The sequence below is a fragment of the Equus przewalskii genome, chromosome 21 (assembly GCF_037783145.1).
Source record: "Equus przewalskii isolate Varuska chromosome 21, EquPr2, whole genome shotgun sequence".
NCBI classification, from domain to species: Eukaryota; Metazoa; Chordata; class Mammalia; order Perissodactyla; family Equidae; genus Equus; species Equus przewalskii.
This window is the reverse complement of record NC_091851.1, coordinates 7083076-7109392: the sequence shown is the minus strand read 5'-3', so window position 1 is coordinate 7109392 and position 26317 is coordinate 7083076. Positions and strand designations below refer to the sequence as shown.

Here is a 26317-nt window from a genome sequence, read left to right as displayed (position 1 = left end):
AGATCCATCTCTCCAGTGATTGAAATTAATGGAGAGAAACTTTTTTTTTTTTTAAAGATTTTATTTATTTTTTTTCCTTTTTCTTCCCAAAGCCCCCCAGTACATAGTTGTATATTCTTCGTTGTGGGTCCACCTAGTTGTGGCATGTGGGACGCTGCCTCAGCGTGGTTTGATGAGCAGTGCCATGTCCGCGCCCAGGATTCGAACCAACAAAACACTGGGCCGCCTGCAGCGGAGCGCGCGAACTTAACCACTCATCCACGGGGCCAGCCCCGGGGCCAGCCCCCAATGGAGAGAAACTTTTGATGTCTTTTCTCCAGTGTCTGCAAGCTCAAAGAAGAGAATCCGTCTTCCTGAGTATATTATTTAAAATTGTACCCTAGGGGCCGGCCCAGTGGCTGAGTGGTTAGGTTCACGCGCCCCGCTTTGGAGGCCCAGGGTTTCATGGGTCGAATCCTGGCCGCAGACCTAGTATTTCTCGTCAGGCCATGCTGAGTCGGTGTCCCACATAGCAGAACCAGAAGGACTACAACTAGAATATACAACTACGCACCAAGGGGCTTTGGGGAGAAAAAGAAGAAAAAAATATAAATAAATAAAATTGTACACTAAATTTAAGGGCTCAGTTAAAAAAAATTTAGACTAGAATTAGGGTACACAGCCTGAGAAAATGGTTTGTTTTGGCTTCAACTTGGCTCAAGAAGTTTCTGAAAATTCATTTATGATAAATTGCCTTATAAAGTTAAAATGCCTTCCAAAATTTTATGGGGCCATTTCAAAAACTGGGGAAGTCAGCCAGTAGATTAAAGTGTTATCTCTATAAAGAGAGAAAGAGATTTATTTCAAAAATGGTTCAGGCCCCACTGGAGGAATTGGTCTCTATATCAGAGGAAGAGATAGCAATTCCTGGCTAATCTCGAGATTTTTTTTCCCCTGAAATAATGGCTGACCATTAATTCTGCTGTTTTTGGCCAAGTTTTCTACCAAAACAAGAATTTTGCAACTGCAATGACCTAACTTGGGAAACAATTTTATAACATTTTATAGGAACCACAAAACATTTGTTTTACTCTTTCTGAGGACCAGCAGTGGGACTAGGAGGAGAGCATAATATTTTGCCTTATAACAAAGAAAAAATTTGATAAGGTCAGTGGCTGGAAGAGTATTTCAGTTCAAATAAGGGTCATCCAGAGCTGTGAAATGTTTTTCAAACCAGTAATGAACACACCTCACACATCACAACCAGCTCCAATCCTCGATCCGTTCAGCTGGTTATTAGGGCATAAATGGTGACCTTTATCATACAATAAATTGTAATCTGAGCAGCTAGTTTTGACCAAAATAGCAAGAACGGTGGTTAGCTGCAAAAACAGACTTACATTTTAGAAGAGCCAGGAGAAAACTTCTTGACGTGATTGGAAAAAAATAAAAGCTTCCTGCAGTGCCTCCGATTTCCACTGGATGAATGCAGATAATCCAAGTTAGTCAACACGACTATTGCTGATAGATTGCAAAAAAATCTGTCAGCTCAACTCTCAGCAAAATACTCTGCCAAAGCCTATTAAATATGAACCAGTGAAGTTATTTCAAACGACCAAACAACAAACCATCCCTATGGATTAAACCCATGGACACTTGAGTCAAATAGTCGAGGTTCAAACCCTTCATGACCCATTAGCTGTATGACCTCAGAAAAGAGATTTAATCTCACTAAACCTCACATGCCTCATCTGTAAACTGGAGGTGATACCAGTTCCCAAAAGATGCTGTGAGGGTCAGATGATGTGCTTAGAATGGTGTGTGGCAAATATTAAGTGCTTAATAAATATTAGGCATTATTTTTTGCGTGTAGCCTGACTTACTTTAAACATTTGTCTCAGTTTGGAGCTGCCAGATGCAGACTTTGAGGCAAGAACTCAAGTATAGGTAGCGTATTTGGGAGATGATCTGGGACATCAGTAGAGGAATGGGGAGGTGAGGCAGGAAAGGGAAGGCAGCTGATCATGGGGGTGTCACCACAATTACCACTGTGGGCGGCTGGAACTCACTGCATCTGGGGACCTTAGGAGAAAGAGCAGGACATCCCATAAAGAGGTCCCGCTGAAGGTGGGAGGAAGCTGAGTACTTATCCACAAGCTCCCTGTCCATCTTTGGTTTAGGGCTGCTCCCAAGGGCGTTAACACTCTAGGACACGGGACAGAAAATGGCAGGTGGTTCAGAGAAAGCAGCCTTCAGTGTCAGAGGCATGTGCTAAGGGGACACAGGCGGGAAGCTGGCAGCAGCTGCTGGAGCCCTGCACCATTCTTTTCAGATCATCAAATGAGCTGAAATTCCTCTATATGTTTGTTTTAATGGGTCAAGTCTCAAGTAACAATAATGCAACAAAACAAAGCAAAAACCTGTGTTCATTCTATGCTGGTTTTAATGGAAGTACTGAGACAAGAAATAAATTATGCAACTTTAAAAAATTTGTATGTAAGTTCCCATCAAATCAACACAGCATTTGGAATAATACATGGAGTTTAAACTCGAATTCTGCTTTGAATCATTTATCTCTTCTTTAATACCATCAGCTGAAGCTGGGGATGTAACTAATATTTTTCACAGTGCTGTGGAATAGCCCAGCCTTCATGAAAAAGAAAAACATTTTTCTTTTTCCAAAAATCACCAAGCTTTTAGCAGCTGCAATAACAGGCTTCCCCAGTAACTGAAACCATTCACGTTTTTAGGAAAAATGACATTAAGACTTTCCCATGCATCCAGACAGAGGTTCAAATGCTAAAACGATAATTAACAGCGATCAACTCCATGCCTAAATTGAGAAACATATCTGTTACATCATCTGATCATTTGTGTCTTTTTCATTGTGTCTTGAAAAGAGGAAAGTCCATATGTGTGGCCAACATTTCTAAAATGAATAACTGCCTCAGAGGAAAAGATTCGTGGATTTGCCTACATAAAATACAAACTTTTTTCTGCTCCAAAAGAACCCCTCTAAACAATGTTAAAGGCTAATCAAAAATGGGGGTGGGGAGTTTGCATGTTAGATCAGAGACAAAGTACTACATAAAGATTACAAATCAATAAGAAAAAGACAACCAACCAGTAGAAAAGTGGACAAAGGACAAAAGCAGTTGAGAATTTTATCCCTTACAGAGTCCGACCATTTGTGGTCTTTTCAAATGAAAAGAAAAGAGCTATACGTAAGTGGCCCACATTTCTAGAGCAAACAATTACTTTAGAGTTTGATATGAAATGTTAAAGTTTAAGAAGGTACATGGTCAAAAAACATGAAAAGGTGTTCAACCTCAGTATTCATCAAAATACTGCAAATATAAAACGAGAAAGTGGTACCTCCCAACAAACTGTTGAAGACGAAAAATATCATAAATATCTACCTAATGTGGAGATGGGTCTAGGGACCTAGCCATCCATACACTAGTCCTGGGAACATACACTGATGTAACATTTCTAGAAAGCAAACTGACAATGTGTTTCACATTTCTTTAAATAGTTCATGAACTTTGACGTAGCAATTGTACTTACAGGAATTTAGCCTAAGGAAATAGTTGGACAAATGTGTGGTCCTTCCTTATTCTCAATGGATGCTGTATCAGTCGAAGTTTTCCAGAGAAACAGAACCAATATTATGTATAAAGAGAGAGAGAAGGAAAGAGAGATTTTTTTTTAATTTAATTTTTTTTTTTTTTGAGGAAGATCAGCTCTGAGCTGATATCTGCTGCCAATCCTCCTCTTTTTGCTGAGGAAGACTGGCCCTGAGCTAACACCCGTGCCCATCTTCCTCTACTTTATATGTGGGACGCCTGCCACAGCATGGTGTGCCAAGCAGTGCATAGGTCAGCACTGGGATCCGAACCGGTGAACCCTGTGCCGCCAAAGCAGAGCGTGCAAACTTAACCACTGCACCACCGGGCCAGCCCCGAGGGAGTTCAAGGAATTGTAGGGGCTGGCAAGTCTGAAATCTGTAGGGCAGGCTAGCAGGTTGGCAATTCAGGCAAGAGTTGATGTTGCAGTCTAGTTTGACATCCAGAGGGCAGATAGCAAGCTGGCAATTTAGGCAGGATTTCTAATGTTACAGTCTTGAGGTAAATTTCTTCTTCTCCAGGAAATCTCAGTTTTTGCTGTTAAGGCCTTCAGTTGATTGGATGAGGTCCATCAACATTATGGAGGGTAATCTACTTTACTTAAAGTCAACCGATTATAAATGTTAACCTCATCTACAAAATACCTTCACTTCACTATCTCAACCAGTGTTTGACCAAGCAACTGGACGCCATAACCTGGCCAAGTTGACATATAAAATTAACCACAACAGGGCTGGCCCAGTGGTGCAGCGGTTAAGTGCGCACGTTCTGCGTCAGCGGCCCAGGATTCACCGATTCGGATCCCGGGTGTGGACATGGCACCACTTGGCAAGCCATGCTGTGGTAGGTGTCCCACATATAAAGTAGAGGAAGATGGGCACAGATGTTAGCTCAGGGCCAGTCTTCCTCAGCAAAAAGAGGAGGATTGGCAGCAGATGTTAGCTCAGGGCTGATCTTCTTCAAAAGAAAAAAAAATTAACCACCACAAATGGTCATGCCTGATACTTCAAAGAGAAAACAGGAGTCATCAAAAAGACACTCTCTCGGGCTGGCCCCATGGCCGAGTGGTTGGGTTCACGCACTCCACTTTGGCAGCCCAGGGTTTTGCTGGTTCAGATCCTGGGAGCAGACATGGCACGGCTCATCAGGTCATGCTGAGGCGGTGTCCCACATGCCACAACTAGAAGGACTGACAACTAAAATATGCATTTATGTACTGGGGGGATTTAGGGAGAAAAAGCAGGAAAAAAAAAGAAGATTGGCAATAGTTGTTAGCTCAGGTGCCAATCTTTAAAAAAAAAAAAAAGACACTCTCCATTTCCGCCTCATGAGTTCTCAGTCCAACATCCTGTCTCCTTCCCCAGGACTTATTAACACTCCAGTCTGTTGGCCACATCCCCCTTCTTGAATGAAGCTCTCTTTCTTAGCTCCGTGATTCCGCTTGGTTCTGGGTTTTCCATTTCTTACTCCTTCTCAGCTTCTTGAAGGGATCCTCTTCAACTTCACGTCTTGGAATTACTGGAGTTCCTGTGGGTTCTGCCCCAAGCCCTCTTCTCTTTTCACCCTCAGAAGAATTCTCTAGCTTTTTGGGCCACTGACTGGTATCACCTAGGATTGCATTCAGATGCACATTTCAGGCACCCAACAATAGCTTAACCAAACAAGATTTATTTTTTTGTCTTGTAACATGGAGTCTAGAGGTAGGCAGTTCAGGGCTGGTACGGTGGACGCATGGGCCCGATTCCGTCCCATTCTTCATTCTGCTGTCCTTATTTATGTTGTTTTGTTGCCCATGCTCACAAGATGGCTGCTGACCTTTAAGCACTCTATCAACACCTGCAGTGTCTTCCCACAAAGTCTTTAGAATCTGATTCATTTATTTATTCAACAAATATTTATTCACAACTATTACATGTCAACATTCTTCTAGGCACTGGGCATACAGAAGTGAAAAAATACATAAAAATTCCTGATCTTGTGGAGCTTATATTCAAATGGGGGAAATAGAAAGTAAGTAACATAAACAAGGGAAAAATATACTGTTAGATGCTGATGAGTGCTATGGAGAAAAATAGAGACAGGAACTGGAAGGATAGGGATGTGTATGGTCACTTTAGATAGAGTGGTCAGGGAAGGCGTCATTCGAGCAGAGAACTGAGAGAAGGGACAGGGTAAGCCATTTGGGGGCCTTCCAAACACAGGGAAGCAAGTTGATGATGGAATATGATATTATTAATGTTTAAAAAAAGTCACAGGTATGCAAAACTATCTATCAATCGATCAGTTGTGGTATGGTGTGTAAATGTACAGAATGAACTCTGGAAGGAGACATTCCAAACCAATGATAAGGTTTAATTTTGGTGAGGGGCAAAGAATTGTAGAGAAGCGATGGCTTTTTTTTTTTTTAATAAGGAGACGGTATTCCCAGATAATTTGTGTAATTAAAATTTTTTTAAATTGCCTTTGGTATTGGAATAAAAAGTTGATGAGACAATGAACTGGGAAAACTTTGTTTTTTTCTTATATGTTTTCAGGGTTTTTTTTTTTTCAATAAACCTACATTTTTTAATAGCCAGAAAAAAAATGCAACAAAGCTATTTCCATTCTGTAATTATTTTTACTGCTCTTTGGCTCTACCAGCAGAATGATGCCGGGCCCATCTGTGTTATGGCTCAGGGCCCAGGGGGCTCCCTCTCCCTTGGCAGCCAGAGAGGTGTTTTTGCCAGAGCCATCCCCACAACAGGCTGCTTGTGGTTGCCAGCATCACCCTGGCTACCTCCAGAGACACTCCTGTCACGGCCTCTCAGGTGGGGAGAGCTCCCTCCCCATCAGGTTGCAACACATTAATATAAGATGAGCGGAGAAGCAAAGGGAGGAGAAATACGGAGGGCCAGGCCTTCCAAAGGAGAAGTCCTGTCTCCTCAGAGTCGACTCCAGGCCCCACGGCACATCTCTCTGATTAATCTGGCTCTCGCAGTTTCTCTCTCTGGAGAAACTTGAGCTAAGTTCCCCAGCAGCTGGGTCAAAGGGCAGTCAGATGCAGTGTCTTATTGCATATGCCTTCCCACCCGAACTTGTGTTCCAGACCCTGCCGGGCACCTCGTTTCCCTCCTAACTCAAAGTGGATTCTCTACCAGAGCTTATGGAATGGCCTTAGTGTTTCTCTGCCCTCCAAGCTCCCCACGATGTGGTCCAGAGTCCCAGACCTGGGTGTCTACGTCTGTCCCAACACGGCCTCCTGTCTCTCAAGGGAAGTCTGAGTGCCTGTGACTGTAGGAGGGTCACGGACATGACCTGGCACATTTGCCAAAACATCTTTTCAGATTTGGTGCCTCCTCCTGGGTCCCCACCTTGGGAGCCTCACAGGCTTAACAGTCCCTTTAGCCATTTTATTTGAAGTATGGAATTGTAGTCTGAGTCTTTTCTCACTTTATTTCCTTATGAATCCTCCTCACTACGTATTCAGACTGTAAAGTGTGTGTGTGTGTGCGTGTGTGTGTGTGTGTGTACTGGGATAGCCGATTCTAAAGAACGCCACCTGTAAGTAATGCAGCTTTGTTAATAAACCTACAACAGTCACACAGGATAAACCAGCCGAAAGGCAGATTCGAGCTGTCGTTGCTAGGTTTTGGTAAGTTGTTACACTAGCCTTTTCACTGGGTATGAATATTAGTCAAGTACATTTCCTTTAGGAAATAAAATCAGCCGAGGGGAAGTTAGGGTAACACTGACTTTGTTTCATGAGACATAAAAACTCTACTCAGGCGGAGCCCGACCATTATTTATGGCTCATACTTTCTAAATTTTTCTGTGAAACAGTTCATATTCTGGATTCCAAACATCTCTCCAGAATGCCTTGTTTCTTCCACACAGAGAGATGGAGGGATTTTTACTCAGGAAAGAAAATATTTACTTTCCATTTTTTTTTCTTCCTGAGGCGAAAATATTTCCAACGTCACCCTCATTGGTTTTTATGATTGGTAAAGCATTTTCATTATATTAGCCAAAAAGAGTCTGGACTACATAAAGTATAAACCCAAAGACATTTGAAATGGCTTCCTGGCCAGTAAGATCCTGCAATCATCTCAGGAAAGTCTCTGGCCTCAGGAAAAACAAATAACTCGGGACAGCCAGGAAGGCCACCTCACAGAATACAGGCAATGCTTTCTGCTCTTTTTTCTCTGAAAGCTTGCAAGGGAAGTGGAGTCACAGTTTATTTGTTGAATACACTCTTCTTGTTTCTTGTAACCATAGAGTCAGGTTTAGTTGAGTGTTTCTTATGTCAGGCTACTGTTGAGCCAATATTTATCATTTTAGAAGTTTCCATGAGTCATAAAATAAACCCGCAACCCGTTGTACCTTCTATGGGTGTTTCTTTCCTAGAGTTGTTTAAAATAAAAGGACAAATGCTGAACCTGAAATCCAACACCCAGCATCTATCAGTCTTCATGCATCCTTTCTCCTGAGTGGAGGATCCTTCTCTGACATTTCAAAGCCATTCAAGGTATGTTACCTGTTGCCTGAAGCACTCTTTTTACCCAAAAGCCTGAACCCTCTCCAGAGGGCCAGGCAGGATGGGGAAAGAGAGGAAGCTGTCAAGGTCTTTTCACATCACAGCCATTGTCCCCTAGCTGTCTCTGGTGCAACTGTCCTTGAACTTCCTCCGAGTTCCCTCATGGGGCAGAGCTGGGTTTCTTTGGCTGAACCATCAGTTGACATCCCTCTTCCCACTCCCAGAAGAAGGGAAAACTAGGAAGCAAGCCACAGCAGCCCCCCAAATCAAAAAAAAAAAAAAAAAAAAGAAAGAAAAGAAAATCACATCTGTATCTATCTAGGCATCTTGGTCCATGGACTCTAATTTTTTGGGAGGAACATTGGTGTTCTTTCCTCCAAACACCAACCTAAGTGAGCCCTCTAGCCATCTCTTCCATACCCATATTCACCAACCTAAGTGAGAAACCATGTTGTAACAAACACTTCCTTCTTCTCTGGATACCTCACTCATTAGATCGGTAACATCTCCCTGGTATGATCTGTACCACCAATTAGGATGCTGAGAATTCCCAAGGGAACCTGGGCCATGTTTATCTTGGCGCTGATCTGTTTTCACTCATGATCTCCTTGTGGCAGGGCCCATGATTTATTCATCTTTGTATTCCTGGTAGCTGGCATGGCCACAGCTGGCACACAGTAGGATCCTTGTAAACATCCGTCAAATATTTGAAAATATTTCAAAGTGGCATCCCCTTGTGAATGTAAGCAAGATACCTGTTTTGCCTCCAAACACAAACTTTTATTTTTTAACACTTACCTCTTCTTTTTCATGAGAAATTCAGGTGGTAATAGCAGATGATGAGATGATCAAACATCATTTAAAAAGGCCAAGCTGCTGGGAGTGCTACCTATGTAGTGTGTATTAGATTGAAGCATAAGAAATTTCTGTTTTTGTAAGCCAAAGATAATAGAATATTGTCCATTTCCTATATTCAGCCAAATATATATTTCAATTTTATTGAAAATAGTTTAACTATAAATACAATGCTTTACACGGAGGCTGTCAGTTTTTGCATTAATTCACTCCCATCTCTTTACCATGGTCTACCTGGTTCTACATGATGTGATTACTGGTTACCCTTTCAGCTTCATCTGGGTCTACCCACCCTGGATCCAGCCCCACTCTCTTCCTTCTGTCCTTTGAACACACCAAACTCCTTCCCTCTGCCTGGGATGCTCCCGCTCCTAATTTCACACAGCTGGGTCCTTCTTGGCACTTAAGCCTCAGCCTAAATTCCAACTCCTTGGAGACGACTGCTCAGAGCACTGATTTAAATGTGTCCTCCCTGCCCCCAGATACCCTCTGTCACATCAGCCCGTCTTATTGTCAGCAAAGCACTCACCACTAGGCAATACTTTTTTGTTTCGTTGTTTATTGTCGGCCTGCAGCCGACTAGAATTTGAGCTCCAGCACAGCAGGAATCTTGTCTTATTCATGCTCTGAACAGAGCTGGTGCCTCGTAGGCACAACAATGGGAATGGGGTGAGGAAAAGTTCCAGCTTGGGCAGCCCACTTGCACGTGTTCATATCAGCTCCCCACACCCCACTAGGGCTCCAGCATTGACTTTATGCCTTGACATTACCTGCCAGCCTCTGGGGTGGGCACTTTGCTGGCTCTGAGGTTTTCCTGCCCTACAGCAACTGTGGGAAAGGCAGAGGTCTGCCGAGAACATGGAATGAGGGTGGGGAAAAATGGGTCCCAACCAGAGAGCTCACCATTACCAGCTGGTTACTGTCTGTGACATGCCTTCCTTCTCCTTCATCTGCCGTCTTCCTCCTGTCCTGACCCATGATGTAAAATAGTCCTTCTATTTTCCCCCAAATTACATCTTTTGAGCTTTAAGCCCCATTTTTATTTTAGAATTTGCTGCAAAATTTCTGTTCACTTCTTTCCTACCCTTCATGATTTTATAACTTACGATTACACTCAACCCTCAGGCTTCTTTATATTCTGAAGAGTTTAACGTCATTTAGTCTATCCTTAAATACTTGATTCCTTTATTTGTCCCTTTCTGAATCTTTTGTGGCTCCTTTTTCTTTCTCCAGAAGCACAGCAACCCAACCAGAACCATAGCGGGAATGTACCACGCTTCTGAAAAATGGGGAGATGATATGGATAGCTCCCTAAGATATACTGTGGAGTGAGTGAACAAAAACAAGCTGCATTGTTTTTATTCCTATGTGCATTGTTGAGGCCACTTAAAAAAATGCTCTATGTTCTAAGTGCCTGGAAGATTTCATGCTAAACTGATAACCAGTGTGATACCAACTCTGATCTTGGCTTGTGGATTGTTGGAGAGGAATGTAGGACTGGTCATTTATCCCTACCTTGAATTTCTTTTTTAGAGCATTTCCCAAAACTTTTCCTGAAATTTCTAGATTAATGGATGGGCTTCAGGGCAGTCCATGAGCTCCCTGAAATTGGAGGCCAAGCTTTGTGAGTAGGAACAAATGTCTACTTTTCTAGAGAGAGGGTCTATACTTTTCATCAGAATCTCAAAAGGAGCACAGGGCCCAAGAGGGGCTAATAACCATTGGTCAAGATCGTTGTGCCACTTTCTACTCCATTTCATTATAGTTTAACTCAAGATGTACATTACCTGAAAAACACGTATCCTAGTCGTTCACTTTTTAATATTATAAAATAATGGTATATGACTTGTACTCCACACAAGGACTCACAGAGAAATCAATAGCGTTACCATGTGGTACTGCATCATCCCCATGAATATACTTAAATATATTTAGCTCTTTCCTAAAATAGATGGCTGGCCTTTGGGGCTGCCTGAATGTTTGGAATGTCTTTTCTACAGCTTCCATTTGCTTCGTTTTGTATAAACCCCCTCTGTGGTGTTAAGGAAGCAACAAGAGGTATCTCAGTTCTCTTGTTCAGCATCATCCATGAGTGATGTGTCACGCGGCTGATGTTAAAGGTCATGGGCTTGAGAGCAGATTGATTATTCCTCTGGGCTACTAAGGAATGTCTCTGCATCTTACCTCATCTTTAGAATGGGACTAATATCTACCTATGGCAGTCACCACTAGTTATCTCCCAATATCCATTCCTCCCTTCTTCCTTAGTAAAGGAACCCCAATTTCTTTGCTGAGCACACTGCTGCTCAGAGAACAGACCACATTTCCCAGCCTCTCTTGCAGCCATATGACTAAGTTCTGGTCAATGAGACAAAAGTGGAAGGCCTGTCTGCTACTTCTGGGAAGTTTCTTTGAAAGGGAAAGCATGGACTTCCAGTTTCCAATTCCTCACATGAGGAGCTTAGAGTTGCCACTCAGCCCTAATAACAAGTAGGACTTTTGCCTTGCGCTGAATAGGCAACTCTTCTTGGATCCATAAGAGAGGGGAGGACACAGGGCAAACCAATGCCCCCCAACTGAAGAGAGACAGGCAAATACAGGGCAGGTGCTGCGGCTTACCAGAGCCGAGACGCATGAGGAGCCAGCACGATGGGAACCAGTGCCAGGGTGGGAAACCCTGACCTACCACTGACAAACTGCTGAAGGCTCAGTCAATGTGGACATGCCTGAGAGTTAAAAACTTTAGGGAGACTCAGTCATAGAGGCTACCCAACCCTTTTGTGAGTTTTACCTCCAGAAGCTCTACCAGGTTCCCACAGTAAATATCAGAGAAAAATTCCCTCCAGCTCCTGGCAGTGGGAGGGGAAAAGGAACCATTTTGAAATACACCAGAGCACTCTAACAAGGCCTGCTTTCAGGGGAAATGAGTTGCCAGAGCCTAACCTGCTGGGGTATTAACAGAGCCTAAGTGACCTGGGAAAGGAAAATACCCAACTCCAGCCCACTCTAGCCATCTTGCCCCACCTACAGGGGGCGGGGCGGGTACTGATAAACGCTTATGTGAGTTCGCAGTCCAGAGGCACAGGCTCACTAAAAGACTGAGACCTAATCATAGGACTACAGGCCCATCTCAGAGATGCTGTGGGTTCAGTTCCAGACCACTGCAATGAAGTGAATATTGCGGTAAAGCAAGTCACATGAATTTTTTGGTTTCCCAGTGCATAGAAAAGTTATGTTTACACTATACTGTAGTCCATTAAGTGTGCAATAGCATTACGTCTAAGAAAACAATGTACATACCTTAATTTAAAAATACTTTATTGCTAAAAAATGCTAACTATCATCTGAGCCTTCAGCAAGTTGTAATCTTTTTTGGTGGTGGAAGGTCTTGTAAAGAATGCAATTATCTGTGAAGCACAATAAAGTGAAGCACCATAAAACGAAGTACACCTGTATAGAACCCTTCCCTCTCCCCACACCTCACCACCACATTACTAAAGGCCTGTTTACCACAGTTCCTTATACCGAGTCCATCACGGCCAGCTATCAAGAAAAACTTACAAGGCATACTAAAAGGCAAAAATCACAGAAATGAAGAATTCCTTTGATGGGCTTATTAATAAATTGGACACAGCTGAGGAAAGAATCTTTACCTTAAAGGATATATCAATAGAATCCTTGAAGCCAAAAAGCAAAGAGAATGAAGGCTGAAAAAAACAGAACAGAATATTCAGGGACTACAAAAAGTGTAATACATGCATAATGGGAAGACCAGAAGGGAAAAAAAAGAGAAAGGAACAGAAAAAATATTTGAAACAATAGTGACTGAGAATTTCCCCAAATTAATGTGAGGTACCAAACCACAGATCCAGGAAGATCAGAGAACACGAAGCAGGATGAATGCCAAAAAAATCAACCAAACAAACAAAATCCCAAAAAACTACACTTAGGCATATCATTTTCGAATTACAGAAAAGCAAAGAAAAAATTCCTGAAAGCAGCAAGAGGAAAAAAACACCTTACCTGTAGAAGAACATAGATAAGAATTATATCTGACTTTTCCTCAGAACCATGCAAGCAAGAAAGCGGAGTGAAATATTTAAAGTGTTGAGAGAAAAAATATCCACCAACCCATTATGCAAATTATGCAAAATTATCCTTCAAAAGTGAAGGAGAAATAAGGACTTTCTCAAACAACAGTTGAGAGAACTGGTTGCCAGTAGACCTGTCTTGCAAGAAATGTTACAAGAACTTCTTTAGAGAGAAGGAAAATAATATACGTCAGAAGTCGGATCTATGGATCTACGTAATGAAAGGAAGAACACTGAAGAAAAGTAAGTAAAGGTAAAATAAAATCTTTTATTTATCTTATTCGTAGTTGATCTAATGGATAGTTTATTCAAAATAATAATAGCAACAAGGTACTTAATTTTATATGCTTATCTTTATATATCTTGTGTGTGTGTATATATATGCTTATGTATGCTTATACATAAGTGAAATGAATGATAGCAATAACACAAGGGACAGGAGGAGGGAACTAGGACTATTTTGTTATTATAAAATATTCACACTACTTGTGAAGTGGGATAGTGTTATCTGAAAGTGGCCTTGGATTAGTTGTTAAGATATACTGCAAACTGTAGGGCAACCACTAAAAAAAGTAAGAAGCATAACATATGTTAAGAAAGGTGAAAAAATGGAATCATATAAAATGCTCAATTAAAGCCAAAAAAAGGCAGAAAGAGAGTGGAAGACTAAAATAGGAATAAAGAAAATGGCAACAAATTAAAAAACAGTAACTAACATTGTAGTTAATAATCCAATTATACCAATAATAATTTTGAATGTCATGGCTTAAATACACCAATTAAAAGACAGATTTTCAGAGTGAATCAAAAAACATGATCCAACTATATGTTGTCTATAAGAAACCCATTTTAAATATAAAGACACATATAGATTAAAAGTAAAGGGATGGAGAAAGATATACCATGTTAACACCAAGCAAAAGAAAGTGTGAGTAGCTATATTAACTTCAGATGGAGTAGACTTCAGAGCAAGGAAAGTTATCAGAGATGAAGAAGGGTATTATACAATGATAAAGGGATCAATTCTCCAAGACATAACAATTCTTGACTTGTATGCACCTAATAACACAGTGTCTAACTACGTGAGGTAAAAGCTGATAGAGGTGAAAGGAGAAAGAGAGAAATCCACTGTCCTGGTGGGAGACTTTAACACCCCTCTCTCAGCAATGGATAGATTCGGCAGGCAGAAAATCAAGAACATCTTAAAGCAAGCTATAGGACACCACACACCCAGCATACAACCATTACACAACACACGCGCACAAGGTTTATTCCTCTGTAAAGTAGACTGCAGTGATAGCAGTGGTCACCTCTGAGCAGGGGACTGAAACTATAGGAATGGAGAGTAGGGGTGCACAAAGGCTTTCCTTTACTGTATTGTTCGAATCTTTTATAATGAAAATATATTCATGTCTTGCTCGTATGATTAAAATTATTTTTTAAAAAGACTACAGACACAAACAAGGGTAGGAGATAGGGAACGGATGATTTTGTGGGGAGGCAGGTGAGAAACTAAAAATAGTTTATTCTACACTATATACTGACAGGGTTATATTGTCTTGCAAAAAAGCTTTTTCCAGGCTATCGATTAACAGACATGTCTTTTCAAGCTTCTCCTTAATGTATAATTTATTCTTCCCTGCCACTCACATTAATGGTTTTAAATGAAAGTTCCTATATGTTCACAGATTGTTAAGTATGCAACAACATATTGTTAAATATGTTTTCTAAATGAGAAATGGAATACACCCATCTCATACTGAAGGAGAGACCTTATGTTAAAGCCTTATCCTTCTGTGGGATGAGGAAGAATGAAAATATCTAGGAAACTTATGTGTAAATGGAAAGGTTAAAGTTCAATGGGACCTCAAGAAAAATGGGGGCTCATATTAGCTTACAATGAACTGATACAGAAGTTTGCCTGATGAATTGCAAAACCTCTTCAGATACTGGTTTACTGACTGAACATGTATTAAACACCTACTGTATATCAGGGACTATGCTAGTCCATATATAAGATGCATCCTAAACACAACTTGTCCTCAAGGAACGCAGTCTAATCTGGCAGTAGTGGTAATATTTGTGTATATAAGACAAGCAATTACAAGGCAAAAACCTGTAAGATCTCACGACTCAAAGTTGAGGACGGGCAGCATCCAAATTTACGGGGGCATCCGAGACCCCACCCCTAAAACCCAGAATCTGCGTTTTAACAAGATCCTCAGGTGATCTGGATGATTATCAAGATTTGAGAAATGATGAACCGTGGAATTATAGAAAGAACACTATTGATCCCCTTGGAAGTGGCCAGAGGCCTTCAGACTGGAAGGGTGCAGGCCAGAAAGAAGCAGGCCCATGATTATGGCAGTTAGAAAGAGCAAGAAGAGTTCTTGGACGAGAAGTTTAGTCTGGAAGCAAATCGACCACTTTGGGAGATAAGGCAGGAAAAGTAGGCTGAGGACAGAGGTGAAAAGCCAGACTGAGCAGCTGAGCATTCTGGAGGAAGCAGTAGAAAATTCTAAGTAGGAAAGTGACAGGATCAGATTCTTAGGTTTGGACATAACTCTGGTGGCGGAGTGGAGGATGAAATGCAGAAGAGAGGCTGGAGCAGGCGGACATCTGTCCTTAAGAGAGCACGATTCAATTTTGGACTGGAAAGGAAGTCTTGAGGATTAAGGGGGTGGGCGGGGGAGCCGGCATTCAGTCCCAGGCAGACAGAGAAATAAAGGGTGGGAGCTGCAGCTGGGCACAGGTGGGTTCTTTGTTCTCAAACTGTGGTACCTAACCAACTGCATTAGCATCACCCAGGAATTGTTAGAAATGCAAATTATCAGGTCTCATCCCAGATATACTGGTGTCCAAAACTCTCGGGGTGGGGCACACAAATATGACTTTGAACAAGTTCTCTTTAAAGCAGAGAACCACTGCTCTAGCCTCTCAAAAATCTTCTAGCAGGTGGTAAGGGCTTAGTAGCACTGCCATAACTTGCTTCCTTTCTTAAAAAGAAAACAAAACAAAAAAACAGGACGAGAGTAACGAGAAAGGAGTTTCTATGTTGGGTGGGCAGAAAAAAGCCATGTACAACCTAGATTTTATATAGTGCCCAGAAAAAACAAAAACGTACTGACCATCTTGTCCAAAGACCTCCCATTTGGAGAATTAAAATAGTTTTGGTAGAGGCCGCGATGTTCTCAGTAACCTAAATTAAGTAAAACTTAAAGTAATCATCCCAGTTGGAAATTCTTTGTTCCCTTTATTCACCACAAAAACACCCTCAGGAAAAACGTTGGGATTCCTTCTGGCTCTCTGAAAACTGTGTTTCTGATGCAACCGCCCATTAAAAAAAAAACACAATCCCAAATCAAAAACCCCAAAATCGGGGCAGGGGGTCTGGCGCCATCATCCCAAGACAACTCTGCTGTTTCCCAGCCACACCCCTGCGGACTGCCGGGCCTCCTTCCCTGGGCTGTTCCCAAAGATACATAAATCACTCCTTGTTTTTTCCAGACCTGAAATTAGCGGTGACTCACAGAGCACTCTGAACGGCCACAGTCGCCTCGGGAAGGAGGAAAAATGTGCAGATTTTTCCCCTCACGCGAGGGCCCGACGTGCTGGGCTGGGCCAATCAGGGGAGGATGGCGGGAATCGGACCAAAGTAGGTAAAAAATGCGGGATACGTCCCCTCTGCTGGGGCCCGCGCCGGGGCTCCCGTGGGTCCTCCCCCAAGTCTCTTCCTCCGAGGCCCCGCCCACCCTCTCCCGCCCCCTCTCAGGCCCCGCCCCCAGCGGCGGCGCACACCTGGCCAGGTGGCTACTTCCCTGCAGCGGCCACAGCGGCGCCTGGGCGGGGAGCCACGTGGCCCCGCCCCATGGGGGGCTCGCCCTCCCCGCATCGTCCTTTGCTCGCCCTTAGCCGGCAGGTGCCCGCGCAAGCTCCCCTCCTCGTCCCTAGCAGATGACAGAGGGACCACTCCAATCTCCATAAACCCGAACTGGTGACGGGGGACTGGGTCCCCCAGTCTCTAGAAGGTGACGAACACTCCCACCCTCCGGGAGTCCGCGCGGCCGCCTGGGCGGGGCGTTGCCAGGCCGGCCGGTTGCGTAGCAACGGCGGGCAGCGCGTGACGTGCGCAGCCGCGGTTGGGCCCGAGGCGCGCACCCAGGCGCCCGCCCCCTGATAGGCTCGCGCGCCGCGTCGCCGTCTCGCTCGGTCGCTCGCTCCTGCTCCCGTGAGGTGGACGGTCTGTAGACTCGGCGCCGGCCGGCTCCCTCCCCCGGGTCCCTGCTACCGCCGCGGCGAAGATGGTGAGTGGGAGGGAGCCCGAGGCGGCGGGGCTCCAGGGGTCGGGGCTGAGGGGCGAGCGCCGCACCGCCGCCCGGGGAGTGACTGGGCCTGCTGCAGTCTCCGGAGGGAAGGTCTCCGGCGGGAGGGTCTCCGCTCCCGCCGCCCTCGCCCCCGCCGGACCCCCGCGCCCCGGGGCGGCTCCGCGGCGTCGCCCGCCGTTGCCGTGAGGCCACCGCCCGGGAGCGTCGCCTCGCGGTTGCTCCCGCCGCGCATGGTGCGACAGCGGCGGCCGGGCACCCCACCCCCCGGTGAGGCCGCCCGGGGTCCGCCGGCTGGGTGGGGCGTCGGGCTGGCGCGGGCTCCCCGAGCCGGGCTCGGAGGCGGGCAGGGCTCGTGCGAGTTGGGCCCGTGAGGGCGGTCCGCGTCGGTAAGGGAACGTGAGGCCTCTACGGAACAGCCCTGGAGGGCGAAACGCGCCCCGGGAGCCTGACCCAGGCCTGAGCCGAGCGCGGCGGCCCGGCAGCCGCTTTGTTTGTCGTCTCTGGCAGTCAGCTTCCAGCGCCGCTCGCCCGCTCGGCAGCCTCGGCTGCGTCTCTCTTAACCCTCGCCTGCCCGCTCCCTCCATGTGCCGTTAGGAATTTTCCTTTACCTGTAAACATCGTGGCTCTGCCAGGACTTAGCGTGCAAGGTGTGGGCATGATGCTGGGTGCTAATAAAAGAAATGAAAAAGCTTTTCTAAAAGTCCGTTAAATTATCCGAGTCACTACAGAGTAAACGTGCTCGGTGTATTCTAGATGATGGACACTTTGCTTAATTTGCTTGTTTTTTTCTCTGCAGTGTAGTTGTAGTTTGCTGTAAAACGGTGTTCTTGACCGGGCGATCAAGGAGAACATTTTGTCATTTTCTTTAGTCTGCATGCGCTGTTACCATTTTTGGTCAATGACTTGCAGGCAAAGGCTTACCAGACTTTGCTAGAAATATTGCACTGTTGTTGCATCTGTCTGCCTGGAAGCAGTTGGTACCAGCTCATCTGCGTACAGAATGTTTTCATTGAATAACAATTTTGTTTTTTTTAAGGTATTGCAACTTGTATGACTATGCAGGCGGGCTCATGAGTGGGGAAAAAAGAGATTAACCAGTAGTTTCTTGATGATTGAACGTATGTAGTAGGGATTTGATATTGTTCAGTTTTTGGTTCTTTGGTTTAATTCTGTAGGTTACAAAGAGGATCAGCATCTTGAGTTTTTTAACCGTTTTAAGATTATAAATGTATGTACTACTTGATACTAGAAGACTTTTAATCCCAGGGTTTTGGGTTTTCACGAATTTAAGACCATCCACTCTGATGAAGTTGCTTTGAAGTAGGCTGGAGTCTGCTTTAGGGTATTCTGATTTGATGTTTTATTTTTTTGAGTTGCTATAATACAAGCTTTATTTTCCTTTTGAAAATAGGATTAAGCATTTTTTTTTTTTTCTTTTTGAGCTGACTGCTGCCAATGCTCCTCTTTTTGCTGAGGCAGACTGGCCCTGAGCTAACATCCATGCCCATATTCCTGTACTTTATATATGGGACGCCCACCACAGCATGGTGTTTGCCAAGCGGTGCCGTGTCCACACCCAGGATCCGAACTGGAAAACCCTGGGCTGCCGCAGGAGAACGTGGGCACTTAACCGCTGCACCACCGGGCCAGCCCCAGGATTAAGCATTTTAACTTTAGTTAAATGCTTAGTTTAAACTTTAAAGTTTAATTTCCATATTTGTATGCATTCAAATAAAATGAAAAAAGAGTCTTTTATTTATTGGTTCTTGGGGGAGGAGGAGAAAAAAATCAAAATGGGTGGATTCCAAATACATTTCAAACTTTTTGGTCTTAGGGAAGTCAGGTAGACCTTACAAGCTACTCTTATTTGGACGCTTGTAAAGAAAGAGTTCAGAATATAGACTGACCATTTTTAAAGGTCACTCTTGTATTTAGCCTTTTGAGCACAGAGCATCTTCCTTCAGTCCAGCTATTAGAAAATATTGTGAAGATGAAAAATTCCTTTGTTATCCCAGATTTTAGCACTTTACCTCTGTATTTGAAACTGTTTAGATCTGTTGGTTAGATGCTTGGTTCCAGGTTTCCAAGTGTGTTGTATTTTTCTTTTTTTTTTTTAAGATAGAACTTTAACTGCTGATGGGTTTGTTCTACATTAACAAAATCACTTGCTGGTACTCACCAAGCCATCTAGAAGCCTTGGGAATAAAGAAATTTGAAACCAACTCAAAAGATCACCCTGCGCACTTTAAGATGAGATTTCATGTTTTCAAAGTCTCACTTTACAGTGCCAAAAAAAAAGCCTACCCTCGACAGCAACCACATCTACACACTCCAAACATAACTGTGGTGTATGTGTGTACTGGGTGTGCCAGCTTCCTCCTACAAAGATTATTTACCAGCCCACCATCAAGTTCCTACGGTTATCTGCTCCGTAGTTCTCTCTGTTGGCTATAGATTGAGACATCACACGTAGACTTGCTGGGCTCCTCTTGTAATTAGTCAGTGGTATATGCATTTGCAGCATAGCTGTGTGGCTCTCTGAGAAGTAAGAGTGTAGTCTTGCTCCTGAAACAAAGTACAAAAAGTCTGTGTGATAATCTACCCCTTAACCTTACCCTGATCAGAACTCTGTTCTGACAGGCTGAGGTAATTGGCTCAGGCTGAATTACAGGTGAGTTCTACCACTTGATGATTAGCAAAAACACTTTAATGTATAACAGCCTAGTGGAATGGGTTGGGCATGTGTTCATGTGCCTATTTAACAGGAGAAAACAGATCGTAAAGGATCGACTTGTGACTTTTGCTGACTGCACACCAAGTTTTAAATAATTTAAAAATTAATTTTGAAACACTCTAAGCAGAAAAGTACACAGAATAACAGGTCCCTTTGTACGAAAAAAGAAAAGTTTAACTTTTTGTCACATTTCAGGTTTTTATGTTACAGCTGAATATGCGTCATCGTCCTCATCCCATTCCCTCCCTCCCCAGAGATAACCACTGCTGTGTCAAAGTAATGTACTGGCCAATTAAGGAGGTGATTTTTTCAGGCTGTTGCAGTTGGGAGAGTAGTATTAATGAGGAATGTCTGAAAAAAAAGGTTGGGGACCTGGAGCAGGTAAACCAGGGAGTCTCTTTTTTTTTTTTTTTTTTTTTTAGAGATTTTATTTTTTTCCTTTTTCTCCCCAAAGCCCCCCGGTACATAGTTGTATATTCTTCATTGTGGGTCCTTCCAGTTGTGGCATGTGGGACGCTGCCTCAGCGTGGTTTGATGAGCAGTGCCATGTCCGTGCCCAGGATTCAAACCAACGAAACACTGGGCCGTCTGCGGTTGAGCACAGGAACTTAACCACTCGGCCTCGGGGCCAGCCCCAACCAGGGAGTCTTGAGGCAGCATGGGGATGGTCTTAGCTTGTAATAAGCAAGGGCAGGATCCTTTTGTTACCCGTTTCCCAGAACACGAAATGATGAGGGCAGATTTCTGAACCATCACTGCTTTCCAGGAGCACACAGCTTGGGTAAAGGTCAGCATAGTCACCTGAAATTAACATATTTCATTCTCATTGATGTTTCCATACTTTTGGCTATAATGTATGCATCTATAATAACATATTGCCTTGATATGTTTTTAAATTTTATATAAATGTTATCATGCTTCCTTTTATCCTTTTGCAACTTTAAGAAAGTTAAACTTGGTGAGTTTTTTTGTGTGTTTGTGGAGGTGGGGTGGATGATTTTTGGTTTTGGCTGTCGCTCTGTTGTGTGTGTTTTTTTTTTAACTGGGGAAGATTCACCCTAAGCTAACATCTGTTGCTAATCTTCCCCCGTTCTTTTTCCATTTCCCAAAGCCCCAGTGCATAGTTGTATATTCTAGTTGTAAGTCCTTCCAGTTCTTCTATGTGAGCCACCACCACAGTATGGCTATGGCCAGACAAGTGGTGGGGTTCCGTGACTGGGAACAAAACCCCGGGCTGCTCAAGCAGTGAGAGTGCTGAACTTTAACCACTAAGGCCATCAGGGCTGGCTCTCTGGTTTTTTTTTTTTTTAACTGTATAGTTTCTGTTTTATGGCTGTTTCAGTTTATCCATACTCCTGTTGATAGAAATTTGGACATTTCCCCAATTTTTTGTCCTTTTATCTTTTTTTGTTTACTTAAACTGTTTATTTGCAGTAGATGGTTTCCATGTTTTATGTTACTTCTCTAGCCCTAACGAAGGTCGTCTTGGTATATATCTAGAAGTGGAAGCTGTGGATTGGAGGGCATACATATATATTTTTTTACTCTACTAGCGATAGTTCTAGTTGACATCCCATCAGCTACATTTATGGACCTTTTTCTGGATTTCTTTTCACCACTTGGTATTATGAGGCTGAAAACCTTTGCCAATCTGATGGGTGTGAAATGATTTCTTACTCTTTTAATTTGCATGTCTCTGATTAGTAGTAGTTGAGTATCTTTTCATATGTTTATTACGGCTTATGTTTTTATATGTATGTACATCCAGTGAACCTGACATTGTGTAAATACTCATCATGTTTTCATCTAAGCTTATTTGTGGAGCCATAAAGTAAACCCAATGTTATAAGAAAAGTAACAAGAACCTGACTGTCAATGCCAGAATCACATACTGAGGACTAATATCCCTCTCCTCTGGGGCCTGTGTTTCTTTGCATGCCTCTCAAGCTGCTAGGTAACAAAAGTTCAATATTCACTCTTAATTCTAGCCTCCTGCCCTTGTCAGGCCCTGGTAGTGTTAGAAGGCAGAGTCATCTAGGATAGAGTTCCATCTTTGCCAAGGGCTGTGGAGTTTAACATCTTTTCCTTTATACTTGTTCCTTTCTTTTGCTTGGGCAATTCATCTAGCCAAGCGGTTAAAAACAAGCGTGATATATGGGGAAACTCTGTAGTTTCTGTTCAGTTCTTCTGTGAACCTAACATGTCTCTAAAAAATAGTTTATTAGAAAAAAGAAATGAGCAAAACCAATAACCATGACTATTTCTCACAAAGAATATTGGTTTAAATCAAAATGGTGTTTAAATTCGTATACAGGAAGACTCCAAACATTTATATTTTCATGTTTAATGTAAATTTATATTTTCTTTCAGTAATAAAGATATTTTGAGATGAGCACTATTTTTGAAATTTGAAAAAAGTCTTGAAATTTGAAAAGCTGTGGATTAAATATATGTGTTGTTTTTATCTACAACTCACCGCTCTAGTCTGAATAACTAGGCCTAGTCTCTTTTTTGCACTGTTTGCTGTTTGCATACCTAAACCACAGAGCATAATAAAGAAATAAGTAGAAGGTTGTTATTTAGGTATCTTGAGCTTCCCTTTTTTGTGGCATAATATTCCTCTCTAGATTGTCCATGAAAGACATACCCAAAGATTTGTACCTAACACTTCAGAAATATTTTAATATTTTAATCACAGTTTTTCTTCTCTCTGCCTCCTTGCCTTTATGTTAGAAGTGTGTTTTCATTTGCAGTTGTTGTACTTCTAAAAGCTATATCCCGTTCATTTTTCTTGAAATTTTACATTGGGAGAAGAGAGAAAAATAAACATCAGATTGGTTCATTTCAGTAGTACTTTGACAGACTTGTTACTTACGTTCATCATGGACTCTTCTGTGCAAGGACCCCTATGGAGTTGAGTAGTTTTCAGTCTAGAGTGATTCTTAGCTCTTCAGGGTAAGTCTTCCAGTAGCTGACGTTGTAATGCTTATGTGCTTATGTACTCTATTCCATGATTTGCTTTGGTATGTTAAAGTTGAAGAATCAATTTTTATGTAGAGCTTTAAAAAGCAATTAATTTAAAAGTGCAATTAAAATTGTAAAATTTTAATATGTAATTGAAGGTGAGAAAAAGCTGAGGTTTGATTTTTTTTTTTTTTAAACGAGAAGGGAGCATCAAACAACTCTTATTCTGTTGCAGCAGGGCATAGGATAAACACTTGAAAGACAGGAACTTCAGTGCATACTATAGCAGGAAACCTACATTTAAGACTAATTTATCATTTTGTTTTTGGATCACATCAAAGGAAGGCTTATTCCTTTTTCTTTTTTATTTTTGAGGAAGATTAGCCCTGAGCTAACATCTGCTGCCAATCCTCCTCTTTTTGCTGAGGAAGACTGGCCCGGAGCTAACATCTGTGCCCATCTTCCTCTATTTTATGTGGGATGCCTGCCACAGCATGGCTTGACAAGCGTGCATAGGTCCACACCTGGGATTGGGACCGGAGAACCCTGCATCGCCAAAGCGGAACTGCGAACTTAACTGCTGCACCACCGGGTGGCCCCAGGCTTAACTCCTTTCAACATTTTTCTATTACCTTATAGGTTGTTTACTCCTTTTGCCTTATTACAAAAAAGAAAGATGAATTTCCTACCCATATTCCTCTCTCGGCTTGCTCTCAGAAAATCACTGACTTGTAAATGTAATTAGTGTTTATTTTAAAATGGTTTCACGTGGCATATTTTTGTTGGTGGTGGTATTTTCATGTAGTAATAGAGCCAAAACTAAAGCACAGGCCAGTACAGGTAAGACCAAACTTGCTAGAGAGCAATCCTTTAAGTCAGTTGTTGGAACTCTGAGGAATTCTCAAATCATTGAAACCTTGTTTTAAGAATGTTGTAAGTAATCTTTGGATCTGTGTTGTCGAATAGAAATAAAATACGAGTTACTTTTACATTTTCTAGTAGCCTCATTAAAAAAATAAGGTGAAATTTGTTTATCCCAATATATCTGAAATATTATATCACCATTTTAATCAGTATGAAAATTGAAACATTTTACATTCTTTTTTCATACAAATTCTCTGAAATTCAGTATAAATTTTATACTCACAGCACATCTCAAATGCTCAGTTTTCATTGGAAATGTTTGATAATGTATTTAGATAAAAAATTTACAGTTGGAAAAGTAGATTCACATACCTAAGTTGCTCCAAGTCTACTTAAAAGTCTTCTGGTACAGTCACTTGCTCCATAACAATGTTTCAGTCAACAACTGACTGCATGTATGACGGTGGTCCCATGAGATTAGTGCCATGTAGCCTAGGTGTGTAGTAAGCTCTACCATCTAGGTTTGTGTAAGTGCACTCTGTGATGTTCACACAACCACAGAATTGCCTAATGATGCATTTCTCGGAATGTATCTCCGTCATTAAGTGATACGTGCTTAGAATGGAATTGATCATTAGTTTTAAAATTTAAGTTAATTAAAATGGAATAGAATTAGAATGCAATTCCTCAGTCACACTAGCCACATTCAGTGGACTCACTAAACCACATGTGGTTAGCGGCCACCTTAATGGACCAGGCTCAGACTTTGTGGATTGGCCCATTTAATTTGTAAGGGAAGTTACAACAGGTACCAACACTGTGTTAATTCTCTGCATTTCTGCACATGTCTAAGAAACCATTCTAAGCATATGAATCCCTTTTATGGGACTTACTAAGATGTTTTTTGGAACTAGACTGTTGAGCTCTTTAAGATAGGGTTTGTATATTTCAGTAGCAAGATGCCTCTTTCATAGTAGGCCCACAACAGATGTTATTGAATGAACGTGAATGAGTGAATGAGAGTGCGTTCTTAATTATGACAGGGATAAGTTCCCATGGAGATGAATTACTTTAATTTTTTTGCTTTCTATTCCCACATACCTTTTTTTTAATACAATGGAAATTGAGTTTTAAGTACTAAACTAGTTGAATAGTACCTCCCCTCTGTATACTGTGATACAATTTAATTTGTCTTAAACAGTGAAAATCCTGTGAGATAGGTAAGGCAGGTTTTATTAGAATAGTACCTTGAAAATAATTCTGGCGTACAGAACCCCTCAATAAATGCCAGTTCCCTTTCTTTCCTTAAAAATGAAACTGAATGGTATTTGATGCCCATTGAGACATCCTGAACCATTGAGATACCCTGAACTGTAGAAAAGCCTAACAAATGAAAGCAGAAGAAGTAATGCCTTAGACAACTTAGGCATCTTAGATAACTTATAAGTATTTACTATGTGTCACGCATTGTATTACCTTATCTCATTCAATTCTTATAGCAACCCAATGAGGTGGATACTGTTATCATTCCTGTTAAATATACTGAGAAGTGGTTAAGAGCATGGGCTTAAGAGTCAGGCTGCTTAAGTTTTTGAATCTTGGCTCTGCCACTTACTAACTATATGACCTTAGGTAAATTACTACTGTTCTGAGCCTCAATTTCATCTTTCCTTCAAATGGGAATGATAATAGTACCTACTGACCTGACAGTCTGGTGATGCATATAAGTAATTTAAAGCAATGGCTAGTTCATAGTAAGTACTTATCAGTGTTGGCTAAAATAATATTAAAAATCTTAGATCCTAGTTAGATTAACATTCTTTTTTTCTTTATATTCTGATACACCAGTGCATGCTTCAGTAATTGTAGATAAAATGAAAAGGGGGAGAGGAATGTGTTAGAATATATTTCCAATTGTTTTATTATTTCTTTAAACTAATGTTATTTTACTTGGAATCATTATATATGATTAACTTTTTTTTATGATCAACTTTTCAATTTGACTTTTCAGGTGACTTGATTCCTGATATAAAATATTTTGTCTTCTACAGTTAGTTATATTTTCCTGAAGTAAGTAATGGAGAATCAAACAGTTTTTCATTGCCCTAAAGGTTTAGAATAGCAATCATTTATAATACGCTAAGAACTGATCCAGATACTAGGGATACAGTACTGAAAATCAAAGTCCTTTCCTTGTGGAAGTTACATTGTAATATGGCAGGAGAGAGGGAGAGAGAGAGAAACCAAAAAAAAAATGACAAGATCATGTCAGGTGATCGTAAGTGGTAAGAAGGAAATACGGTAATCAATAGGGAGTACTAGAAGATTGGTTACTTTTAGCTAGATTGTTAGGGAAGTCCCCTTAG

The 26317-nt window shown here is 42.0% G+C and overlaps 1 protein-coding gene across 3 annotated transcripts in view; it reads left to right on the top strand.

Moving 5' to 3' along the window:
* The first annotated feature begins 16893 nt into the window (after positions 1–16893).
* The window catches only part of DSTN (destrin, actin depolymerizing factor), a 43592-nt gene continuing 34168 nt past the window's right edge, over positions 16894–26317 (top strand). Inside the window, exons 1-2 of one of the 3 annotated variants that reach the window (XM_070589539.1) lie at positions 17700–18036; positions 25963–26021. Coding sequence is in view for 1 of the 3 variants with exons in the window: in XM_070589537.1 (XP_070445638.1) it covers positions 17366–17368 (3 nt within the window). In the remaining 2 variants the exon portion in view is untranslated. Of the gene's footprint in view, positions 17369–17699; positions 18037–25962; positions 26022–26317 lie in introns of those variants that run through there. The other 2 variants (XM_070589537.1, XM_070589538.1) reach the window with 2 other exon arrangements.